At 50.1% G+C, this 24,571-nt stretch overlaps 1 protein-coding gene across 3 annotated transcripts in view; it reads right to left on the bottom strand.

Annotated features, from left to right (window-relative positions):
- HIP1 (huntingtin interacting protein 1) overlaps positions 1-24,571 on the bottom strand; it is a 208,226-nt gene that overhangs the window by 109,175 nt on the left and 74,480 nt on the right. The window contains exon 1 of one of the 3 annotated variants that reach the window (XM_054560363.2): positions 528-735. The exons of the other annotated variants lie outside the window; for them this stretch is intronic. Coding sequence (XP_054416338.1) covers positions 528-545 — 18 coding nt within the window. The 5' untranslated portion in view covers positions 546-735. Of the gene's footprint in view, positions 1-527; positions 736-24,571 lie in introns of those variants that run through there. 3 annotated transcript variants of the gene reach the window in all.

Below are 24,571 nucleotides of genomic sequence, written 5' to 3'. Positions count from 1 at the left end.
CCAACCTAGAACCTCCCCCGTCTCTGCCACGGGCTCCATTCCTGCCCCCTCACTTCCTAGGATGGTTGAAACCCTGGCTTCTCACTGTCCTCCCAGCGCCACCTGTGCCTCCCTGCCCACGGGCTCAGCCCCACACATCTTCCCATCGATCTCCTGTAGGTGTGCGGGCAGGGGGCTCCGGAGGGCACGGTACAAGCCCCTTCTGGCGGCGCTGCCCTCCTCCCGTCCGGCAGGTCTCCCGAGGTGGGCGGCGAGCCCCGCAGCCCCGTCCCTGGAGTCCAGCGCGATCTCCCGGGCAGCCCCGCGGCGGCGCGGCGGGAAAGCGAGAACCCATCCCGGCCGGCCAGCCGCCTCCAGAATCCTGGCCAGGCTCCCTCCTCCGGCACGCCTGGAGTTGGGGCCAACAGGCAGGATCAACAATCCAGAAACTTTCAATGGATCGCGCCGGCTAGGAGGGGGAGAAGGGAGGGCGCCAGGGCTGGGGGGGTGGGGAGGGGGCTCGGGGCAAAGCCCCTGCTCACACTTACCATCTTGCTCACATCCATGACCGAGGCTGCGGGGCACCCCCCCACCCCTGGAGATCCCGCTTCCCCCAAAGCTGCTCCCGGCTAATCGCGCCCCGAGGGTGCCATGCTGCGGAGAGGGCGGCCGGCAGGGCCCCAGCGGACCGGGGCAGGCGGCGGCGGCGGCGGCGGCACCGAGGCTGGACCGGAGAAAGGAAGGGGAGGGGGAGGGGAGGCGGCGAGGGGGAGGGGGAGGGGGGCGGGCGCGGAGCCGCAGCGCGCGCCGGGGGCGGGCGAGGCGCGGCCCCGCCGGCAGAGACCGGCGCGCCCGAGCCCCCGGGGACCGGGAAATCCCGGAATCAGCTGGCGGGGGCGCGGGGGGAGACCGGGAGGCGGGTTCCCGGGCCCGATCCCGCGGCCCCCGGGCGCGCACGGCGAGGGTGTGATTTGAATAACAAAAGGTGGCTTCTCCCCAGAGTTCCCGGTGGCGGGGATCGCCGAGCCCAGAGCGAGAGGCCGCCGGCCCGCCAGGAAGCGTGTGTGTGTGTGCGCCCGCGTGTGTGTGCAGGCGTGCGTGTGCATGCATGCGTGTGTTTTGGTGGTGGGATCAGTGGGACTCAGGAAGTGAGCAGGGGAGGTGGTGAAAAAGGAGGGACAGATCGGGGGCGCAGGAGGCCGACATTCCAGTGGGGGCAGGGGGTCCGCTCGGCCCCTCCCCACTTGGCTTCCCTGGACAAAGGGGGAATTCACGGCCAGTTGTTTGCCTCCTGCGGCTAATCTGGAGGGGCCTCTCGAACGAGTCTGGGGTCTCCAAACAGATGGGCAACTGGGAGGAAGTGGAACAGGTATCCCCAGGAAAGCTCTGAGCGTCCCCCTCCCACGTGAGCAACAGCCAGCCCTTCCTGGAGTGAGGGAAATTGGCTCCGTGGTTCCTAAATGATGTCTGCCCTGAGCTGGGAGCTCCTTTCTCTCAAGCCAGAATCCCGATGTCCCTTTCCTTATTCGATGCCGAAATGCACGGCAGACGTTCTCCTCTGCAGTAGACACAGCTGGTGGCCTCAAAAGGGCTCCTGGCAAATGCTCCTTTGGGGCAAGTTCTCCGGAAAAAGCCTGGCCATCCAAGCCTATAGTTTCAGCACAGTCTGTCCCCCCAAAATCAGATGGCAGTAAAGTTTTGGATGCAGCAGGGACCTGAGAATCCACCTAGACCAACCCCACTTTATACGGAGAGGAAACTGAGATCCAGAGAGGGAGAGGGAGGTGCCCCAGGTCACACACCTGGCAGGGACTGGGGGCAGGGCAGACTTCAGTAAGGACCATCCAGCCCAAGCCCAAAAGGGCTTCCCATGCTGCCACAGGTCAACCCTGAAGCTGGGGCTTTTAAAATAATGAACAGGTGGGCCTGGCTCCCGGCGGGCTCACACCTGTAATCCCAGCACTTTACGCCTATAATCCCAGCACTTTGGGAGGCTGAGGCAGGCAGATTGCTTGAGGCCAGGAGTTCAAGACCAGCCTGGCCAAAATGACGAAACTCCCGTCTCTACTAAAAATACAAAAATTAGCCGAGTGGGGTGGTGTGCGCCTATAATCCTAGCTACTCAGGAGGCTGAGGCAGGAGAATCGCTTGAACCTGGGAGGCAGACTTTGCAATGAGCCAAGATCACACCACTGTGCTCCAGCCTGGATGACAGAAGGAGACTTCATCTCAATAATAATAATAATAATAATAATAATAATAATAATAATAAATAATGAACAGGTGATGGGATCCAGAACAGCTGCGAGGCCGACCTCTGCATCCACATGAAGGGATCCACATGAAGGGGCCCCGAGGAGAAGGCATCTCCTATCGATATGGCCCCAGGACCCGCTGGGCTTGCCCTATCACGGCCCCTTCCTGTCAAAGCTGAGTTCTTATCAATGAAATTGGGACTCTTTATCTGCCTGCCTCCTAGGGGTATGTGAGAACATCAAGATATAAGAAATAATATAAGGCTGGGCTTGGTGGCTCACGCCTGTAATCCCAGCACTTTGGGAGGCTGAGGCAGGTGGATCACTTGAGGCCAGGAGTTTGAGACCAGCTGGGCAACACGGTGAAACCCCGTCTCTACTAAAAATACAAAAATTAGCTGGTCATGGTGGCGCACACCTGTAATCCCAGCCACTTGGGAGGCTGAGGCAGGAGAATCGCTTGAGCACGGGAGGCAGAGGTTGCAGAGGGCCAAGATCACGCCACTGCACTCCAGCCTGGGTGGCAGAGTGAGACTAGGGTCTTGCTGTGTTGTACAGGCTGGTCCCTTCAGGAGTTTGAGAACTCCTCAGCCTCCCAAAGTGCTGGGATTACAGGTGTGAGCCACCATGCTCAGTCTTCCCTCTGTTTTTATTTGTTTTTTCTTTTTTGTTTTCTTTTTCTTTCTTTTCTATTTGCTCCTTGTTTCTCTCTCTTTCTCTTTTTTTTTTTTTTTTTTTTTTTGAGACAAAGTCTCACACTTGTTGCCCGGGCTGGAGTGCAATGGTGCAATCTCAGCTCACCACAACCTCTGCCTCCTGGGTTCAAGAAATTCGTCTGCCTCGGCCTCCTGAGTAGTTGGGATTACAGGCATGTGTCACCATGCCCGGCCCTGGCTAATTTTGTATTTATGGTAGAGACGGGGTTTCTCCATGTTGGTCAGGCTGATCTCGAACTCCCGACCTCAGGTGATCCTCCCACCTCAGCCTCCCAAAGTGCTGGGATTACAGGCGTGAGCCACCGCGCCTGACTGTTTCTCTATTTTCACAATCTGTTCTTCCTCCTGTTTTCTGGCTCAACTAATGGTTCTACCTCCACTGAACTGGTTAAGCTGGAAACTTCAAAGGCAGACTTAATTCCTCCAGCAACAATCCCCACTCCCACTCCATCTAATCAGGTCCCACATCCCTGCGATTCTTTCTCGCATGTAGCTTCCAATCTATGTCTTATTGACTGTTCCTTCCCTGGATAAGACTTTTGACAACAGCCTCTGCCTTCAGTCTCTTCCTGTCCAATTCATCGTACACACATCTAATTGTGACTCCCTACTGGCCAGCCCATCCCAAATAGAAAAAAAAGAAAAAAACAACAGGCCGGGTGCAGTGGCTCATGCCTGTAATCTCAGCACTTTGGGAGGCTGAGGTGGGAGGATTGCTTGAGGCCAGGATTCGAGACCAGCCTGGGTAACAGAGTGAGACCCTGTCTCCAAAACAAAACAAAAAACCCTTCTGGTCGGGTACTATGGTTCACGCCTGTAATCCCAGCACTTTGGGAGGCTGAGGCGGGAGGATCACCTGAGGTCAGGAGTTCAAGACCAGCTTGGCCAACATGGTGAAACCGTCTCTACTAAAAATACAAAAATATCCGGGAGTGGTGGCGCATGCCTGTAATCCCATCTAGTCAGGAGGTTGAGGCAGGAGAATCACTTGAACACGGGAGACAGAGATTGCAGTGAGCCGAGATTGCACCACTGCACTCCAGCTTGGGCCACAGAGTGAGACTCTGTCTCAAAACAAAACAAAACAAAACCCTTCTATGGTTCATTTGGTTCTCAATGCTATAAACATATCTGCCCCCATTCTTGTCTATCCTCTCTCATCCTGCCTCCCTGCTCATCTGTGCCCAGGATGCTCCTGGAAGGTCCTTCCCGCTTCCTGAGCTTAGAAGTGTCTTTCTCATCCTTTAGGACTGACCTCAAATGTTACCTTCCCTGATCCACAGCCCGTCCCTCGGGAGTCCCTTCCCACAATGGACAGCCTTGAGCACAGCCTGCATTTCCCTAGGATGGCAGGACTACCTGGCTCACCTGTGAGCAAACTCAGGCCAAAGTTGGCCTCACTGGTCTTTGCATCTTGAGTGCCCTGCCCCTTACTTCCAGCCGGAATTCCACCCCCACAGCACTCCACGTTTAACATCCACTGAAAAGCACAGAACAGGCCTAGAAGGCTCTGAGTTCCTTGACATAATTCGTACAGAAGGTGCGGTGGGCGCGTCTTGGTAGAGACTGACACCTACTGGTGAGTCGAGATTCTGCAGCCTAGCCCTAAAGACCACATTGAAGTTCTCACTGCCAGACTCTGGCAAGGCTTTATAGCCTCCTTTAGAGGCATAGAAGTCCATTAATTCCCAGTAATGATATTTAAGACAAACAATATTGCTTATGAAAGGGCCTTAAGTAACGTATGTTACTATGCTAATGCTAGCAGTAGGCATATACAGAGGGCTGTAATGTTTACAAAAGGTATTTTTACTCATTATTTCATTTGACCCTTAAAAAGTCAGGAAAGGGGCCAGTTCTGGTGGCTTATGTCTGTAATCCCAGCACTTTAGGAGGCCAAGACAGGAGGACTGCTTGAGCCCAGGAGTCTGAGACCAGCCTAAGCAACATAGTGAGACCCCATCTCTATTTCCATTTAAATTAAAATAATTTTTTTAAGTCAGGAAAGGCATAGAATGGGTATTATTATTACAATGCCTATTTTGCAGATATTGTAGAAGAGTGCATGGATGAGACCTGGGAAGGGCAGTGGGATGGGGAGGGTTAGTCCAAAGGTTCTGTAACTTTGCCTACAGTGTTTAAATTTTTATAAGGAGAATGTAATGAAATGTTACTGCCTGCATAATAGTGATGGCTATTAAAAGAAATAATAGAGTATGGCCGGGCATGGTGACTCACACCTGTAATCCCAGAACTTTGGGAGGTCCGGGTGAGTGGACCACTTGAGGTCAGGAGTTCGAGACTAGCCTGGCCAGCATGGTGAAACCTCGTCTCTACTAAAAATACAAAAATTAGCTGGGCATGGTGGCAGGCACCTGTAATCCCAGCTACTCGAGAGGCTGAGACAGGAGAATCGCTTTGCCCTGGGAGGCGGAGTTTGCAGTGAGCCAAGATCTGCTGCTGCACTCCAGCCTGGGTAACAGAGTAAGACTCTGTCTCAAACAAACAAACAAACAAAACCAAAACAGAAATAAGAAAGTATGGGTAGGCCCTGGAGGCAGACAGATCTCAAGTTGAATGCTGGCTCCATTTCTTTCTAGATATGAGCAAGTTCCTTAACCTCTCTGAATTTCAGTTTCCTTACCTGAAAAACAGGCTAATAAACATTATTTCTCCCAGGGTCAATGTAAGAATTAAGTAAGCCCATGTATATAAAGCACCCAGCACAGTGGGTGGCTGGCTCTTGGCTCCACACACCTGTCTCTCAGCTTATTTGGTGGCTAGCTCTTGGAAGCTTCTGGATAATTTTTTTTGTTTTGTTTTTGAGATGGAATTTCACTCTTGTTGCCCAGGCTGGAGTGCAATAGCACGGTCTCAGCTCACCACAACCTCCGCCTCCCAGGTTCAAGTGATTCTCCTGCCTCAGCCTCCCAAGTAGCTCGGATTACAGGTATGCACCACCACGCTCAGCTAATTTTTGTATTTTTAGTAGAGATGGGGCTTCACCATGTTGGCCAGGCTGGTCTTGAACTCCTGACCTCAGGTGATCCGCCTGCCTCAGCCTCCCAAAGTGCTGGGATTACAGGTGTCAGCCACTGGCCCTGGCCAAGATAATGTTTTAAAAAATTAAACGTAAGAAAAAAAAAGAATAAAAAGCCAGGATAACAGTAGTCATTTTCATTAAAATGACAGCAAATAAGTAGGTTTTATGGTGTGGGGGAGGAGCTAGAGTCACTGACCATGCCCAGCTGAGCTGTGGAGAACATTCACCAACCAACACTAGCTGAGTGATTCCTCATCTCCCCATGGGAACGCCTGCAAGTAAAGCCTTAGCCAGGGTGAGTGAGATCCCAGCAGGGCTGTGATCCTGCTGGATCTGGCACAGAGCATTCTCACCGGGCTTGCCTTGGACAGGAGATGGCCTTTTTCAACAAATCCAGGAACCTTCACTTTGACTCAAATGAGAAAAGCCTTTTGCTGCCTCTCTTTCTGGGGGCATGATTACACCCTCAGGAAACACACGAATTCCTAGACCTAGGGCTTAGTTCAGGACACCTGAAAGGTGCGGCGTCACTCAGGAACTAGGAAGGGGGGTGCTGCTGGTGGGAGAGGGGACACTGTGTCATGCTATGAATCATAATAACAGATAACAGTGATCATGTTCTTAGCATAGTGCCAGGCACTATGACAAGCACTTTACAAGGATTGTTTATTTTCTTTTATTTTTTATTTTTTATTTATTTTATTATTATTTTTTGAGACGAAGTTTCACTCTTGTTCCCCAGGCTGGAGTGCAATGGTACAATCTTGGCTCACTGCAACCTCCAACTCCCGGGTTCAAGCGATTCTCCTGCCTCAGCCTCCCGAGTAGCCGGGATTACAGGCATGCACCACCACACCCAGCTAATTTTTGTATTTTTAGTAGAGATGGGGTTTCACCATGTTGGCCAGGCTGGTCTCAAACTCCTGACCTCAGGTGATCTGCCTGCCTCGGCCTCCCAAAGTTCTGGAATTACAGGTGTGAGCCACTGCACCCGGCCTGGATTGTTTCTTTTAGAACTAAAAACAGAACTACCATCTGACCTGGCAATTCCATTACTGGGTAGCTACCCAAAGGAAAATAGATCATTCTGCCAAAAAGACACCTGCACTCGTATGTTCATCAAAGTACTATTCACAATAGTAAAGACATGGCACCAACCCAGGTGCCCATCAACAGTGGGTTAGATGAGGAAAAGGTGGTACATATCCAACAAGGAATATTATGCAGCCATAAAAAAGAATGAAATCATGTCCTTTGCAGCAGCATGGATGCAGCTGGAGGCCATTATCCTAAGTGAATTAACACAGAAATAGAAAACCAAATACTGCATGTTCTCCCTCATAAGTGGGAGCTCAACATTCGGTGCAAGTGGACATAAAGATGGCAACAACAGACACTGGGGACTCCAAAAGGGAGGAGGGAGACAAGTGTTGAAAAACTACCTATTGGGTACTGTGCTCACTATCCGGATGATGGGATCATTAGAATCTCAAACCTTAGCATCACACAATATACCCATGTAACAAACCTGCACATGTACCCCCTGAATCTAAAATGAATTTTTTTTTTTTTTGAGATAGAGTCTTGCTCTGTTGCCCAGGCTGGAGTGCAGTGGTGCAATCTCGGCTCACTGCAAACTCCACCTCCCGGGTTCAAGCGATTCTCCCACCTCAGCCTCCCGAGTAGCTGGGATTACAGGTGCCCACCACCACACCTGGCTAATTTTGTGTGTGTGTATTTCTAGTAGAGACGGGGTTTCACCATGTTGACCAGGCTGGTGTCGAACTCCTGACCTCAGGTGATCCACCCGTCTCGGCCTCCCAAAGTGCTGGGATTACGAGTGTGAGCCACCTCGCCTGGCCACAGTCATTAAACCTAATGAGCAGCTGTGCAGTGCTTTGCTGACCACAGGGTCTACAAGTGCAAGGCACTCACCTGCAGCGTGCCAGGGGGCATGGCCAGATATTCTGCCTGTGCTGTCCTCTCTGATGCTCCCAGCGAGCTTGACCAATGTGGATACTGAGATAGAGAGACATTAGTGACTTGCCCAGGGTCTTGCAGGGAGTAACCACGACCGGTCATCCGCCTGCCTGTTCCTTGCTTCCTCCCATATCCACGGCCCCCTTTCCCCAGGGGTCCACTCGGCACAGCAAGGGCTGAGATCACTTTTGGTTGACAATTTGTCGACCTTTTAGGAGCAAGGCCATCTGCTGGGATATGTCTGCCCCATGGCACTCTGGACACCAGCTGGGGATGTTGGAGCTGCCCCTGGGGAACCCTGAGAGCAGCAGCATAAATGAGTGATGAGGTGAGGCTTGCAGTGCCACTTAGAGCCAGGAAAGGTCAAGTGCTCTGCAATCATCAGGCCCCCTCCAGGACCAATGTCAGACTGGAGAGGGTGGCAGATCCCACAGGGCCCAGGAGCATAGCCCACTACATAAGGTGCCTGGAAGTGGACCCTTCTGGTTAGGAAAGGGCCAGGGCCTCCTAAAAGGGAGGGCTTATGGGCTCCGAATACCCCTCTCACTCTGGTACCAACAAAACTGTGCATGAACATGGCCAGACGTGGTGGCTCTTGCCTGTAATCCCAGCACTTTGGGAGGCTGAGGTGAGCGGATCACCTGAGGTCAGGAGTTTGAGACCAGCCTGGCCAATATGGCGAAACTCCATCTCTACTAAAAATACAAAAAAAAAAAAAAAAATAGCCAGGCATGGTGGCACGCACCTGTAATCCCAGCTACTCGGGAGGCTGAGGCAGGAGAATCGCTTGAACCCAGGAAGCAGAAGTTACAGTGAGCCGAGATCTTGCCACTGCACTCCAGCCTGGGTGACAGAGAGAGACTCCGTCTCAAAAAAACAAAACGAAACAAAACTGTGCACAAACCATGTGAGTCAGCCTCAGTTTTATCCTCTGTGAATCTAGGAGTCTGGTTCTAGTCCTGTTTACCAGCGGCTGCTTTTGGGACTTTCGCTGCTGCTAAGCCATCTCAGAAGTGTGCTTCCCTTCAGAGGAAGGGACACGTGAAAGGCGGAATGAGTGGACAGTTTCAAATCAAGAGAAACCAAAGTTCTCCCGGAGCTCTCAGGCAATTCACCAGGATGCTCTGGGTCAGGGTGTGCATGGCTGCTCCAAGGCCCTGCTGGCCCTGGCAGCAGCTGGTTGGTCTGTAGGGACCTGGACTGACCAGCCAGTTCTGTCCCCATTTAGGGAGGCACCATGCACTTGCACATGTGGACAGAGATGTGAAGGGGAAGATCAGGGTGCAGTGTGCTTGAAGAGGTGGGGCAGTGGGACTAAACATGAGTGGCAGTGTGACCAAGTGTGAGGTGTGGTGTGAGCCAGGTGAGTTCTGTGCTGGAAGCAGAGCCATCTCACTGAGCAGATACACAGAGAGGGTGAGGGAATTCCAGCCGGGCAAGGAGTTCCAGCTAGACCCCTTAGGCCCTCCTGTGTAGGCCACAGAAAGCCAGCACAGGCTGCTATGCAGGGAGGGGTATGATGGCCAGCCAGCCAAAGACAGACTCAGGTGCAAAGCACTGGGCACTTCTTGGCTTTTGGAGCTCCAGCTGAGGCTGGCTGGGGTAGCTGGGGCTGGTTGGAGTAGCTGGGGCTGGTTGGAGTAGCTGAGGGCTGGATGGAGTAGCTGAGAGTGGTTGAAGTAGCTGGGACTAGTTGGAGTAGCTGAAGCTGGTTGGAGTAGTTGGAGCTGGTTGGAGTAGCTGGGGCTCGTTGGAGTAGATGAGGCTGGTTGGAGTAGCTGGGGCTGGTTGGAGTCACTGGGCGGGGTCATGGAGGAGCATCAAGCCTCAGAGGGTGGCTCCTATGGTCCCTCCCCTGTAGATTCGGCAGAGACCTCTGAACACTTTGCCCTGATATTACTAGATCTGTTTTTCCTCCTGACACTGCTGTTGCCCCAACATTAAACACAGGTGTCCATGGTCCCTTTCCACAGATTTGACATCACAGGGGAAAGGGTGACTTCAAGCATGGCTGAGCTATATGCAGATGCCAGGTGCACCCCCAGAACCTTTCCATTCTACAAGATAGACCCCCTAAGCTGCCGGAAGTCAGGGGCTGCGGAGGCGATCCAGGAAGACAGAAGCCTGAATTGGGGCCATGGCTTCAAGAAGGGGGCAAGGAGAGACATGAGACTTGCTGTGGGAAAGAAGGCGGCACAGAGACAGCCTGCCCAGAGAGCAGACCCTGGGAATGGGAGGCAGTGAGGACATTAAGAGGAATCAGGGTCAGGTTCGGTGACTCAGGCCTATAGTCCCAGCACTTTGGGAGGCCAAGACGGGAGGATCGCTTGAGCTCAGGAGTTTGAGGCCAGCCTGGGCAACATAGTGAGACCTGGTCTCACCGGGACTACAGGTGCATGCCACCATGTCTGGCTAATTTTTTAATTTTTTCTTGGAGATGGGGTCTCACTATGTTGTCCAGGCTAGGAACTTTTTTTTTTTTTTGAGACAGAGTTTTGCTCTTGTTACCCAGGCTGGAGTGCAATGGTATGATTTCGGCTCACTGCAACCTCCGCCTCCTGGGTTCAAGCAATTCTCCTGCCTCAGCCTCCCAAGTAGCTTGGATTTCAGGCATATGCCACCACACCCGGCTAATTTTGTATTTTTAGTAGAGACGGGGTTTCTCCATGTTGGTCAGGCTAGTCTCAAACTCCTGACCTCAGATGATCAGCCTGCCTTGGCCTCCCAAAGTGCTGGGATTACAGGCGTGAGCCACTGCAGCTGGTCTGCAACATTTTTAAATGAAATCATAGCAAAGCACTTTTCCAATGCTCCTTGCCCTTCGAGTGAACCTAAATTATTATTAGCAGTAGTAGCGGCAATGACCCTGAACACTATTTTCCAAGCACCCGCTATGCATGGCCCATGCCTACCTCTGAATCTGAGAGGTCAAAAATAAAGGAGCCAGACAGAGGGTGGAGGAAAACAGAGGTTGTTATTGCCGGCTGCGGTTCTTCACCCCAGCTACACACTCCAATTACCTGGGAAGCCTGGGCCCCGCCCCAGGGATTCTGATGTAATGGGTCTGGGATCAGCCTGGGCATCAGAACTTTAAACTTCCCCCAGGAGGCTGTGATGTGTAGCCAAGACTATGAACAACTGAACAACCACAGCCAGGACTCAGGAACCCCCGGCCTGGTCTTGGCTGAAGCTGAGGGCTGCAGGAAGCAAGGAAGTGTGGCACTTCCCTTACTGCTTCTCTTACACGAGGAATTTCCAAGCTCCCACCTGGAATTTTCCATCCCTTGGTCAAAGGTTCAGCATAGGCGGAGACCTCTGAACACTTTGCCCCTGATATTAATAGACCTGTTTTTCCTCCTGACACTGCTGTTCCCCCCATATTAAACACAGGTGTCCACGGTCCCTTTCCACAGATTTGACATCACAGGGGAAAGGGTGACTTCAAGCGTGGCTGAGCTAAATGGAGATGCCAGGTGCACCCCCAGAGCCTAACCATTCTGCAAGATAGACCCCCTAAGAAAAACACCTGGCTTGGTCTTAGGATCCCACAATTAGCTGGCAGTTCTGGGCAGCAAAGATCTGCTGAATTTCTAAAGCCTCTCCAGGCAGGCTGCAGGTGGCCGGCAGGGGTCAGGGGGCCTTTTAGAGGCACCAGGACAGACGGGAGCCACTCAGCCAAGTCCCTGAGTCAGCAAACAGCCTGGAAACCTCGCCTCAGGGGTGCCCCAGGCTGCCAGAGCTCTCTGCCCCTGCCTGCCAGCTCCTCCTTGTAAGTGGTAATTTGAAGCACCCTTAATGGCCCAGTTCAGGAGCTGCCAGCCTTGTACTGGGGAGACGTTTTTCCACTGCTTCTCCGCTGGAGGACAAGTCCAGGGATGTGTCTCTGCCCAGTTATCTCTTTTTTTTTTTTTTTTTTTGAGACAGTCTCTCTCTGTCACCCAGGCTGGAGTGCAGTGGTGCGATCTTGGCTCACTGAAACCTCTACCTCCTGGGTTCAAGCGATTTTCCTGTCTTAGCCTCCCAAGTTGCTGGGATTATAGGCGCACACCACCACGCCCATCTAATTTGTGTATTTTTAGTAGAGACAGGGTTTCGCCATGTTGGCCAGACTGGTCTCAAACTCCTCGGCCTCCCAAGGTGCTGGGATTACAGGCTTGAGCCACCGCACCCGGCCCTGCCCAGTTATCTCCAAAGCAGTGTCCCAGAAGTATGGAGCAGGCTGAGGGCAGGAAGTACCAGCTCAGAGTCGCCCGTAGTGGCTCAGAGCTGGTGTCCCCGCCCTGAGGAGGGTGGCAGCCAGTCTAATTCCATGTTATCACAGCTTACAGGAAGCCAGCTTGGCCCGGCTGTGAGCCAGCAGCAATTTACTGGTCTTGGGGGCAGAGGGAGGGAGAAGAGGGAAGAGAAAGGAAAACACAGCCCTCTCCCCACCACACAAAAAAACTGATTCTGGGTTATTGTTAGGTGCTTATTCATCCCACACATTTCTTTTTGAGAGCCACGACATGAGCTCTGCAACCAAAGCCATTTAGCAAGAGGCAGCTACCCACACAGGTGGAGGGAGGGGCATGGGGGGACTTAGCCTGAATGAAAACGGGGGAGGGTGAGAGGGTCTTCAAGGACCTGAGGCCAGGCACAGTGGCTCACTCCTGTAATCCCAGCACTTTGGGAGGCCGAGGCAGGCCGATAACGAGGTCAGGAGTTCGAGACCAGTCTGGTCAATATGGTGAAACCGCTGTCTCTACTAAAAATACAAAAATTAGCCGGGCATGGTAGTGGGCACCTATAGTCCCAGCTACTCGGGAGGCTGAGGCAGAAGAATCCCTTGAACCCAGGAGGCGGAGGTTGCAGTGAGCCAAGATTGCGCCACTGCACTCCAGCCTGGGCAACAGAGTGAGACTCCGTCTCTCAAAAAAAAGGACCCTCCACACTGTAAAAACATCCCAGGATTCTAAAGCCAGAGTAGGGATGCTGAATGCAGAGTGGTTCTTACATCAGAACCCCAAGTTCAAGTCCTGCCTTCCTATCTGTGTAGCCTTGGGTGAGTCACTGTCAAATTCAGAGGAGGCCCTGGGCGGCAACCCTGGCTGCAACACTTATTCTACATGTGGCCTTGGGCAAGTCACTCAACTTCTCTGTGCCTCAGTTTCTCTGTCTATAAAACAAGGCTAATCATAGCTACCTCTTAGGGTTGTTTTGAGGCTAAGTTAATATTATGGAAAGTATTTAGAAAATTGCCTGCATACCTACTGTTATATAAAGGTTAGTGATTGTTTTTATTAAAGCACTATATGGGCCAGGCGCAGTGGCTCACGCCTGTAATCCCAGCACTTTGGGAGGCCAAGGCGGGTGGATCACGAGGTCAGGAGATTGAGACCATCTTGGCTGACATGGTGAAACCCCGTCTCTACTAAAAATACAAAAAAATTAGCTGGGCATGGTGGCGGGTGCCTGTAGTCCCAGCTACTTGGGAGGCTGAGGCAGGAGAATCGCTTGAACCCGTGAGGCAGAGGTTGCAGTGAGCTGAGATCATGCCACTGCACTCCAGCCTGGGCAACAGAGCGAGACTCCGTCTCAAAAAAAAAAAAAAAAAAAAAAGCACTATATGAGCCTGGTATGGTGGCTCACACCTGGAATCCTAGCGCTTTGGGAGGCTGAGGCAGGTGGATCACCTGAGGTCAGGAGTTTGAGACCAGCCTAGCCAACATGGTGAAACCCCATCTCTATGAAAAATAACAAAAATTAGCTGGGCATGGTGGCGCGTACCTGTAATCCTAGCTACTCGGGAGGCTGAGGCAGGAGAATCGCTTGAACCCAGGAGGTGGAGGTTGCAGTGAGCTGAGATTGTGCCACTGCACTCCAGCCTGGTGACAGAGTGAGACTGTCTCAAAAAAAAAAAAAAAAAAAGCACTATATGTATGTTAATTTTTTCATTGTTTTAAGTTTACATTTTCATTTTTTAAGAGATGGGGTGTTGCTCTGTCATCTGGAGTGCAGTGGTGCGATTATAACTCACTGCAGCCTCCAACTCCTGGGCTCAAACAATCCTCTCACCTCAGCCTCCTGAGTAGCTAGGACTACAGGTGCGTGCCACTGCTCCTGGCTAATTTTTAAATTTTTTGTAGAAATGGTGTCTCGTTTTTGTTGCCCAGGCTGGTCTTGAACTCCTGGGCTCAAGCAATCCTCCTGCCTTGGCCTCCCAAAGTGCTGGGACTACAGGCATGAGCCACCATGCCCAGCCACATGTTAATTATTACTGTTAGTGAAAAAAACCCTCATTTATAATACTATATTAGAGTATGGATAGAATGTGAAGATCAGAGCCACAGAAAGTCTGAAGTGGGGAAAAGGTAAAATAGAAAGTCATATTCACAATCGAACTCCTACCAGTGATGAGTGTGGAAGAGGCTTTATATCTTTTTAGATGTGAATGCTAAAACTTACTTTCTCCCCCTGTGAACAGGGCAATACCCACTCTTGAGGGTCGTAAAGGGTTAATGCAAACAGAAGCTCCCAGCAAAGCTCACAGGAGGTGCTCCTGAGGTCAGCTGAGTGTGACAGTTAATTCCACGTGTCAACATGATTGGGCCACAGGGTGCCCAGATATTTGGCTAAACAATATATGTGGGTTTGTCAGTGAGGGTGTCTCTGAAAACTCTGGTAAATAACATATATATATGTCGGCCGCATTCATTAGAATATGTGATTTGGGTAATAAAGGTTTGGGAGAAAAAAAAAAACAAATTTGATCTCATTCAGCAGAGGAATTCCTATTCCTCCCCAGGCTGGGAGTCTGCTCTGGGAATCTCATTGGCAATGAAGCACTTGATGAGATGTGTCCACAACTGTCAGATATCACACACATCAAGCCTTAGGCACACACTAGTTCTGTAATCTGAGGCATCTTACTCTCTGTGGACCTCAGTGTGTCTATTCATAAAATAGGTATAGACTAGGCATGGTGGCTTGCACCTGTAATCCCAGCACTTTGGGAGGCTGAGGCGGGAGGATTGCTTAAGGCCAGGAGTTCGAGACCAGCCTGGGCAACATAGTGAGACACCATCTCTACAAAAAATAGAAAAATTAGCGGGCTGTGGTAGTGCATGCCTGTAGTCCCAGCTAATCAGGAGGTTGAGGCAGGAGGATCACTTGAGCACAGGAAGTTGAGGCCTTATGCCTGTAATCCCAGCACTTCGGGAGGCTGAGGCGGGTGAATCACCTGAGCTCAGGAGTTTGAGACTAGCCTGGCCAACATGGTAAAACACTATCTCTACTAAAAACACAAAAAATTAGCCAGGCGTTGTGGTGGGTGCCTGTAATCCCAGCTACTTGGGAGGCTGAGGGACCTGTTCTTGGACCACTGAGTGATCAATGGGGCCAAGGCCTTTGTCTTTCTCATTCGTGGCTGAATCCTTGCCTCCTGAGCTGTGCCTGGCATGGTACAGACACTCAGTTAGTACTTGCTGAACATGTGAGTGAATGCGTGCAAGAAATGACTTCACCGTGCCAGGCCCTATTCTGGGTGCTGGGCACACAAGGTCTCTGCAGTCTCGAAAACTAGTGGGCACCTCTGGCTTCAGCAAAGGCACTTACAGCCAGGTCACATGCCTCACTACGCTCTGCAGCAGGGGCACTTACAGAGCACTAATGAGACACAGGGAAGCCAAGGGTTCCTCTAAGAAACAGAACATGGCCGGGCACAGGGGCTCACACCTGTAATCCCAGTGCTGTGGGAGGCCGAGGCGGGCAGATCACCTGAGGTCAGGAGTTTAAGACCAGCCTGGTCAACATGATGAAACCCCATCTCTACTAAAAATACAAAAATTAGCTGGGCGTGGTGGCGCACGCCTGTAGTCCCAGCCACTTAGGAGGCTGAGGCAGGAGAATCACTTGAACCTGGGAGGCGGAGGTTGCAGTGAGCTGAGTTCGCGCCACTGCACTCCAGAGTGAGTGACAGAGTGTCCATCTCAAAAAAAAAAAGAAGAAGAAACAGAACTAATGTCACATGTCTGATTCATTCATCAAATGTTATGGCTACAGGTTCTTTCCACGGCTCTATGCCGCCTCTTGCTGTCCTGTTATACAATCCAGTGGTCTGGAGTTCATTTGGCCATCCACTCAACCAACCAGGCCAACCTTCACTTGGTACCACCAGAGGCTGGGTTCTGCGCTCCGCTTCAGAGTGAGGGAGGAATGTGGGGAGGTGACTGCAAAACTCGGGTAAGAACAGGGCTCCATGACTTCTCTTTCCTCCTCCTCCAAGTATCTCTTCTACAGCTGCTGTGGAAAACAGTTTGAGGACTCTTCAAAAATTAAACAGGGGCTGGGCGCTGTGGCTCATGCCTGTAATCTCAGCACTTTTGGAGGCCAAGGTAGGAGGACTGTTTGAACCCAGGAGTTCCAGCCTGGGCAACATAGCAAGAGCCCATCTCTACAAAAAATAAAGAAATTAGCCGGGCATGGTGGCACATGCTTGTGGTCCCAGCTACTCTGGAGGCTTAGGCAGGAGGATCTCTTGAAGCCAGGAGTTCAAGACAGCCTGGATAACATACCAAGGCCCCATCTCTACAACAATGATGACAAAAGTTAAACTGAATTACCACGTGACCCAGCAATGCCACTCCTGGGCATCTGCCCAAAAGAACTGAAAGCAGGAACTTGAACAAATACTTTCACACCCATGTTCACAGCAGCATTATTCACAACAGCCAAAAGGTGGGGACAACCCAGGTGTCCATCAACAGATGAATGCATTGACAAAATGTGGTCTGTCCACACCATGAAATATTATTCAGCTGTAGAAAGGAATGAGGTTCTGATACATAATGCACTGCGGCTGAATTTTGAAAACATTCTGCTAAGTGAAATAAGCCAGACACAGGCCGGGCACGGTGGCTCACGCCTGTAATTCCAGCACTTTGGGAGCCCGAGGTGGGTGGATCACTTGAGGTCAGGAGTTCGAGTTGAGCCTGGCCAACATGGTGAAATCCCGTCTCTAATAAAAATACAAAAAAAATTAGCCGGGCGTCATGGCACACGCCTGTAATCCCAACTACTTGGGAAGCTGAGGCAGGAGAGTCGCTGAAATCCAGGAAGCGGAGGTTGTAGTGAGCCGAGATCGCACCACTGCACTCCAGCCTGGGTGACAGAGTGAGCTCTGTCTCAAAAAAAAAAAAAAAAAAAAAAAGAAAAAAGAAAAGAAAAGAAAAACACAAGCAAAGAAAAGAAATAAGCCAGACACAAAGGGATAAATATTGTATGAGTCCACTTATATGAGGATCTAGAATAAGCAAAGTCATGTCAACACAAAGTAGATTATTAGTGAGTAAGAGTTTCTGTTTGGGGTGATGAAGTATTATGGAAATAGCAGTGATTGTTGTACAGCATTATAGATGTCATTAATGCCACTGAATTGTATACTTAAAAAATGGTTACAGGTTGGGTGCAGTGGCTCACACCTGTAATCCCAGCACTTTGGGAGGACAAGGTGAGTGGATCACTTGAGGTCAGGAGTTTGAGCCTGGCCAACTTGGTGAAACCACGTCTCTACCAAAAATACAAAAATTAGCCAGGCATGGTGGCACGTGCCTATGGTCCCAACTACTCAGGAAACTGAGGCGGGAGGATCGCTTGAGCCTGGGAAGTCAAGGCTGCAGTGAGCCATGATCGCACCACTGCACTCCAGCCTGGGTGACAGAGCAAGACCCCATCTCAAAAAGAAAAAAATAAAATAAAATGGTGACAATGGCAAACTTTATGTTATATATATTTTACCCCATTTTTTTTAAAAAAAGCACAAACACACACACACCAAAACACATGGTAGGCATAAACCATGGGTTAGTGAAATAGACCAGATCTATATATTTATCGGAATTTAGTTTATAATAAAGGTGGCATTTCAAATTAGTAGGGAAAGGGCAGGCTATTCAGGTGGTAGCAAACAGTGAGAAGAAGTTCTCACTCTGGGGGAGAAACATCCCAGCTTGCATAAGGAGCCAAAGGCACAAAGCAAAACTATAAACTTAGAAAAAAAAAAAAAAGGAAAATCTGTTTCCAACTTTAGTATTGAGAAGACCTTTTTTATCTTTGAGACGGAGTTTCATTCTTGTTGCCCAGGCTGAAGTGCAATGGCATGATCTTGGCTCACTGCAACCTCTGCCTCCTGGGTTCAAGCAATTCTCCTGCCTCAGCCTCCGGAGTAGCTGGGACTACAGGCGTGTGCCACCACACCCGGCTAATTTTGTATTTTTAGTAGAGATGGGGTTTCTCCATGTTGGTCAGGCTGGTCTTGAACTCCCGACCTCAGATGATCCGCCTGCCTCAGCCTCCCAAAGTGCTGGGATTACAGGCGTGAGCCACTGCGCCTGGCCGAGAAGACCTTGTTAAGCAAGATATAGAATGACTAAACCGTAAAGGAAAATATTTGTCCTGCAGTGGTACAGTCTCTGAACAGGACAATCTGGCAGGGTCTAATAAATTTCAAATATACACATAGTCTGACCCCCTGGGAATCTATCCTAGAGGAATGTTCCCACAAGTTCACAATGAGCCACGTTCAAGAACATTCCCTGAAGCACTGTTCCCAAGGGAAAGGCAAAAACAACTTGAATGTTCCAGCAATAGTAGAAAGTTGACCCGGCAATCCCATTACTGCGTATCTACCCAAAGGAACATAAATCATTCTACCGAAAAGACATATGCACACGTATGTTTATTGCAGCACCATTTATAATAGCAAAGATGTGGAATTAACCCAGGTGCCCATCCATGGTAGACTGGAGAAAGAAAATGCGGTACATATACACCATAGAATACTATGTAGCCATAAAAAAGAACAATATTGGCTGGGCATGGTGGCTCACGCCCATAATCCCAGCACTTTGGGAGGCTGAGGCGGGCAGATGACCTGAGGTCAGGAGTTTGAGACCAGCCTGGCCAACATGGTGAAACCTTGTCTCTACTAAAAATACAAAAATTAGCCGGGCGTGGTGGCAGGTGCCTATAATCCCAGCTACTCGGGAGGCTGAGGCAGGAGAATTGCTTGAATCCAGGAGGTGGAGATTGCAGTGAGCCGAGATCACGCCATTGCACTCCAGCCTGAGAGACAAGAGCGAGACTTTGTCTCAAAAAAAAAATTAAATTTAATTAAAAAAAAAAGAACAATATCATGTCCTTTGCAGCCACATAGATGCAGCTGGAGGACATTTTCCTAAGTGCATTAAACAGAAAGAAACAGAAAACCAAATATTGCATGTTCTCACTTATAAGCAGGTGCTAAACACTGAGGACACGGACATAATACTGGGAAGAATAGACCCTGGGGACTCCAAAAGGCAAGAGGGAGGGAGGGGGAGAAAGGCTGAAAAACTACCTATTAATATTAGGTATTATATGGGCGATAGAATCATTTGAATCCCAAACTTTAGCATCACACAATATATCCATGCAACAAACCTGCACACGTACCCCCTGAATCTAGAATTTAAATACACACACACACACACACACATGCACACACACACATTTAAATAAAGAAAAATAAAATTAGGATGCTTTCATACTAAGAAATACTATGCAGTAGTTAAAAAGAATGTGGTTGATCTAAAAATACCAACAGAGAAAAATTTCAAAAATTTCAAAAACAAACTCTACACCCTGGGACACTCCAAAAGGATTTACTTGCTGGCTTGCCAACCTCTTCCTCATATTTTTTTTAGACAGAATCTTGCTCTGTCACCCAGGCTGGAGTGCAGTGTTGTGATCTCGGCTCACTGCAGCCTTCACCTCCCAGGTTCAAGCGATTCTCCTGCCTCCCCAGTAGCTGGGATTACACGCGCCTGCCACCACATCCAGCTAGTTTTTGTATTTTTAGTAGAGACGGGGTTTCACCATGTTGGCCAGGCTGGTCTCGAATTCCTGATCTCAGGTGATCCCCCCACTTTGGCCTCCCAAAGTGTTGGGATGACAGGTGTGAGCCACTGTGTCTGGCCTCTTCTTCATTTTTTGAAGGAATTCTGGAGGGTGGAGAACAAATCTCCCCAGCTTCAGGACTAGTTTGTGGAGGTCATCTGAAGAGCTGCCAGAATTGAGAAAAGAGTTGGAATGTCCTCCCAGCAGCTAAATTTTGCAGGCAGGAAAGGAGGCACAGAGGTCGCTGGGTTTGGGTATTGGCGTGTGTACAGTGGCGGCCAAGGGATGAAAAGAGGCAGGAGAAAGGCTGTTAGAACAGCAGGAGGCCAGGCGCCGTGGCTCATGCCTGTAATCCCAACACTTTGGGAGGCCGAGGTAGGAGGATCACTTGAGCCCAGGAGTTCCAGACCAGCCTGGCAATGTGGCAAAACCCCATCCCTACAGAAGATTAAAAAAAAAATCACCTGTAGTCCTAGCTACTCAGGAGGTTGAGGTGGGAGGATCATCTGAGCCTGGGGTGGCTGCAGTGAGCTGTGATTGTGCCACTGCACTCCAGTCTAGGTGACAGAGTGAGATGCCACCTCAAAAAAACCACACACATACACACAAAAACAAACAAACAAACAAAAAACAGGAAGAAAGCAAACTAAGGCAGGAGTATGTGAATGTGAAAAGGGCCAGGGCCGTACCAAGTACAGTGAAATTCCAATGACTCACCAGTCATTTGTCGAGTGGAAACACATCAAGTGATATTGATGTGTCCTCACACACTGCTTTGGGTCATTTTGTCTCGTCCTACTTCTGACCAGTCCCAGGGTTGAAAGAGTTATAGCAAACCAGAGCAATCTTGCAAATGGCTTTCCCCCCAGTCCTGAAGCCTGCTAAAATGTTTGCCCTTGGGCTCACTAGGTGTCCTAGCATCCCCCACACTGGTGCCTATAACACTCTCCTTCTTCTAGCTCCTTCCCAGCTCAGTAAGGGGAGGGAATGCTCATTGCCAGACATGCATCCTCATCTTTAATATTCACAATGCTTTGTGGCAACTACTGTTATTAGAAACATAAGCAGGGCCAGCCACGGTGGCTCACGCCTGTAATCCCAGCACTTTGGGAGGCCGAGGTGTGTAGATCACTTGAGGTCAGGAGTTCGAGATCAGCCTGGCCAACCTGGCAAAACCCCGTCTCTACAAAAAATACAAAAATTAGCCAGGTATGGTGGCACACGCCTGTAATCCCAGCTACTCGGGAGGCTGAGGCAGGAGAATCGCTTGAGCCTGGGAGGCAGAGTTTGCAGAGAGCCAAGATTGCACCACTGGACTCCAGCCTGGGTGACAGAGCGAGACTCCATTTCAAAGAGAGAAAAAAAAAAAGGAAAGAAAAAAAGAAAGGTAGGCAAGAAAAAGGCCAGAAACAGGATCAGATCTGGGGCTATTTGCCTCAAAAACTCATGGTCTTCCCCTTAGCGGATGCTGCTAAGAAAGCATTTTATTGGGTACCCACTATGTGCGAGTACTTTTAAGTGCTCCAAGGGATGTAAAATAACTCAGGTTCTGGCCTGGGTGTGGTGGATCACACCTGTAATCCCAGCACTTTGAGAGGCCGAGGTGGGTGGATCACGAGGTCAAGAGATCGAGACCATCCTGGCCAACATGGTGAAACCTGGTGTCTACTAAAAATACAAAAATTAGCTGGGCATGGTGGTGTGCACCTGTAGTTCCAGCTACTCAGGAGGCTGAGGCAGAAGAATCGCATGAACCTGGGAAGCGGAGGTTGCAGTGAGCCGAGATAGCGCCATTGCACTCCAGCCTGGCAACAGAGCAAGACTCCGTCTCAAAAAACAAAACAAAACACACAAAAAAACTCAGGTCTGCTGTCAAGACAGCCTAAGTCTACTGCCGAGGTATTTAAGATACGGTACGTGGTAAAAAATGGCAGCATGGGCCTGGAGCATTGGCTCATGCCTGTAATCCCAGCATTTTGGGAGGCTGAGGTGGGTGGATCACTTGAGGCCAGGAGTTTGAGACCAGCCTGGCCAACATGGCAAAAGCCTGTTTCTACTAACAATACAAAAATTAGCTGGGCATGGTGGTGTGCACCAGTGGTCCCAGCCACTTGGGAGGCTGAGGCAGGAGTATTGCTTGAACCCATGAGGCAGAGGTTGCAGTGAACCGAGATTGCACCACTGCACTCCAGCCTGGGCAACAAATTGAGACTCTGTCTCAAAAACGAAAACACACACAAAAAAGGCAGTATGATTACTTGATTGGTAATAGAAGCATTACCAGAATGCTACAGAGGTTAAGAGCAGGGAGGGAATGCAACCGGTAGACAGGATCAGCAAAACACCATCAAGACGAATGTTTGGGGCATATGAAAATAGTAAAAGCACGTAGTTTGTTGGCCTCCTTCCAGCTCTTTCCATCGTGCCCTGAGGAATCCCTCTTGCCATTACAAAAAAAGAAAAAAGCAAACAATGACAAAAAACCAACAATACCGCCAAAGCAACAAAGAACCCCCTTCATCCTCAAAGCCCTCAGCGCCCTCTCTCCATCTCTTTGTTTATTATTATAGATAATGGGGAAAGCATAAAGAGGGAAGAGGACCAAAGACAGAGCATCGGGGAAGGCCTGCATTTAGGGTAGGAAGAGCAGTCACTGCAGGAAGCAAAAAAAGTCAAGAGACACCAAGTAGCTGGCGTGGTGCCTCACGCCTGTAATGCCAACACTTTGGAAGGCCGAGGCGGGAGGATCACTTGAGCCCAGGAGTTCAAGACCAGCCTGGGCAACATGGCGAAATCCCGTCTCTATCAAAAATACAAAAATTAGGTGGTGTGGGGATGCCCTCCTATAGTCCCAGCTACTCAGGAGGTTGAGAAGGGAGGATCACTTGAGCCTGGGTGGTCAAGGCTGCAGTGAACCGTCTTTGCATCACTGCACTCCAGCCTAGGTGACAAAATGAGACCCTGTTTAAAAAAAAAAAAAAAAAAAAAAAAAAGGCCAGGTGCAATGGCTCAGGTCTATAATCCCAGCACTTCGGGAAGCCAAGGCAGTCGGATCACCTGAGGTCAGGAGCTTGAGACCAGCCTGGCCAACATGGTGAAACCCCGTCTCTACTAAAAATACAAAAATTAGCCGGGTGTGGTGGCACACGCCTGTAATCCCAGCTACTGAGGGGGCTGAGGCAGGAGAATCGCTTGAACCCAGGAGGCGGAGGTTGCAGTGAGCCGAGATCACACTGCTGCATTCCAGCCTGGGCAACAGAGCGAGACTCCATCTCAAAAAAAAAAAAAAAAAAAAAAGGGAGGGACAACAAGTAGAAGATAAGGACTGTGAGGGGCCCTGAAAGAAGGGGGAGTGGGTCCAGTCCTGCAGAGATCCCCAAGGATGAGAAGCAGGGAATGGGGAGGAAAAGGTGCTCCAAGTGCTGTTAGGTCCTGATGCCATCTTCGGGGCAGGCACAGCAGAGCAATGTAGGTCTAAGTCCAAATGTGTGCCCTGGAGCCACTGGCGGAAGATGAGTAGAGGGAGGTGGCGAGAGGGATTTCTCTTTGGGAAAGGCTGGTGGTGAAGGGCAGAGAGCCACAGGAAGTTCCCCAAGAGTGTGCAAAAATCCAGAGGAGGCAGTCAGGCTTTTAAGAATGGAGATTTGCATATGGTGGGAGGCAGAAGGAATGGAGTGAGGAGGAAGCGCAATGGGAGAGAGATGGATGGGTGGACAGGGTCTCTGAGGAGGGGTGGACTGGAGAGTCGGTGGGTGGGTGCGCCACGAGGGGTGAAGGTGGAGGGGAGGGAGGAGGGGAGGGAGGGGGCGTAGCTGGCGATGTCATGGGGGATGGGGATGATGAGGAGGCTCACACTGGAGGGTCTCCCCTATTTTTGTTTGTTTGTTTGAGACAGGTTCTTGTTCTGTCACCCAGGATAGACCACAGTGGTGCAATCACAGCACATGGCAGCCTGGAACTCCTGGGATGCAGTAACCCTCCCACCTCAGCCTCCCGAGTAGCTGGGAGCACAGACCTGCACCACCATGCCCAGCTATTTTATTTGGTAAAGATGAGGTCTTGCTATGTTGTCCTAGCTGGTCTCAAACTCCTGGTCTCAAGCAATCCTCCTACCTGGGACTCCGCCAGTGCTCAGAGAACAGGTGCCACCCTGTCTGGCTGGAAAGAGGCTTTTATTTATTTTATTTTATTAATTAATTTATTCTTGAGACAGCGTCTCGCTCTGTCACCCAGGCTGGAATGCAGTTGCACGATCTCAGCTGTATATATACACATATATATGTATGTGTATATATATGTATGTGTATATATATGTATACATATGTATATGTATATACGTATGTATATGTATATGCATACATATATGTATACGTATGTATATATATGTATACATATATATGTATACGTATGTATATATATGTATACATACATATATACACACACACATACATAAAATAATGGAAGCTATCTGTTCCCCTGCTAGAGGCTGACACCTCCCTGTGTTCTGATCCCATGTAATCTTGCCTTAGTAGGACCGTTGCTCTACTGATTAGCTGAGTCAGAAAACTAGAAGTCAACTTGTCACTCACTACTCCACTCCCCTCCCGCTCCCTTCCATTACTGCCTCCTGCTGGGTTTTACCTCCTAAATACTCCCTGGCTCTTTTCTCTTGCCTCTTTCCTATT

Source organism: Pongo abelii, chromosome 6 (assembly GCF_028885655.2).
Source record: "Pongo abelii isolate AG06213 chromosome 6, NHGRI_mPonAbe1-v2.0_pri, whole genome shotgun sequence".
Classification (NCBI taxonomy): Eukaryota; Metazoa; Chordata; class Mammalia; order Primates; family Hominidae; genus Pongo; species Pongo abelii.
Note: the sequence above shows the minus strand (reverse complement) of the source record. Positions and strands in the feature narration are given on the sequence as shown.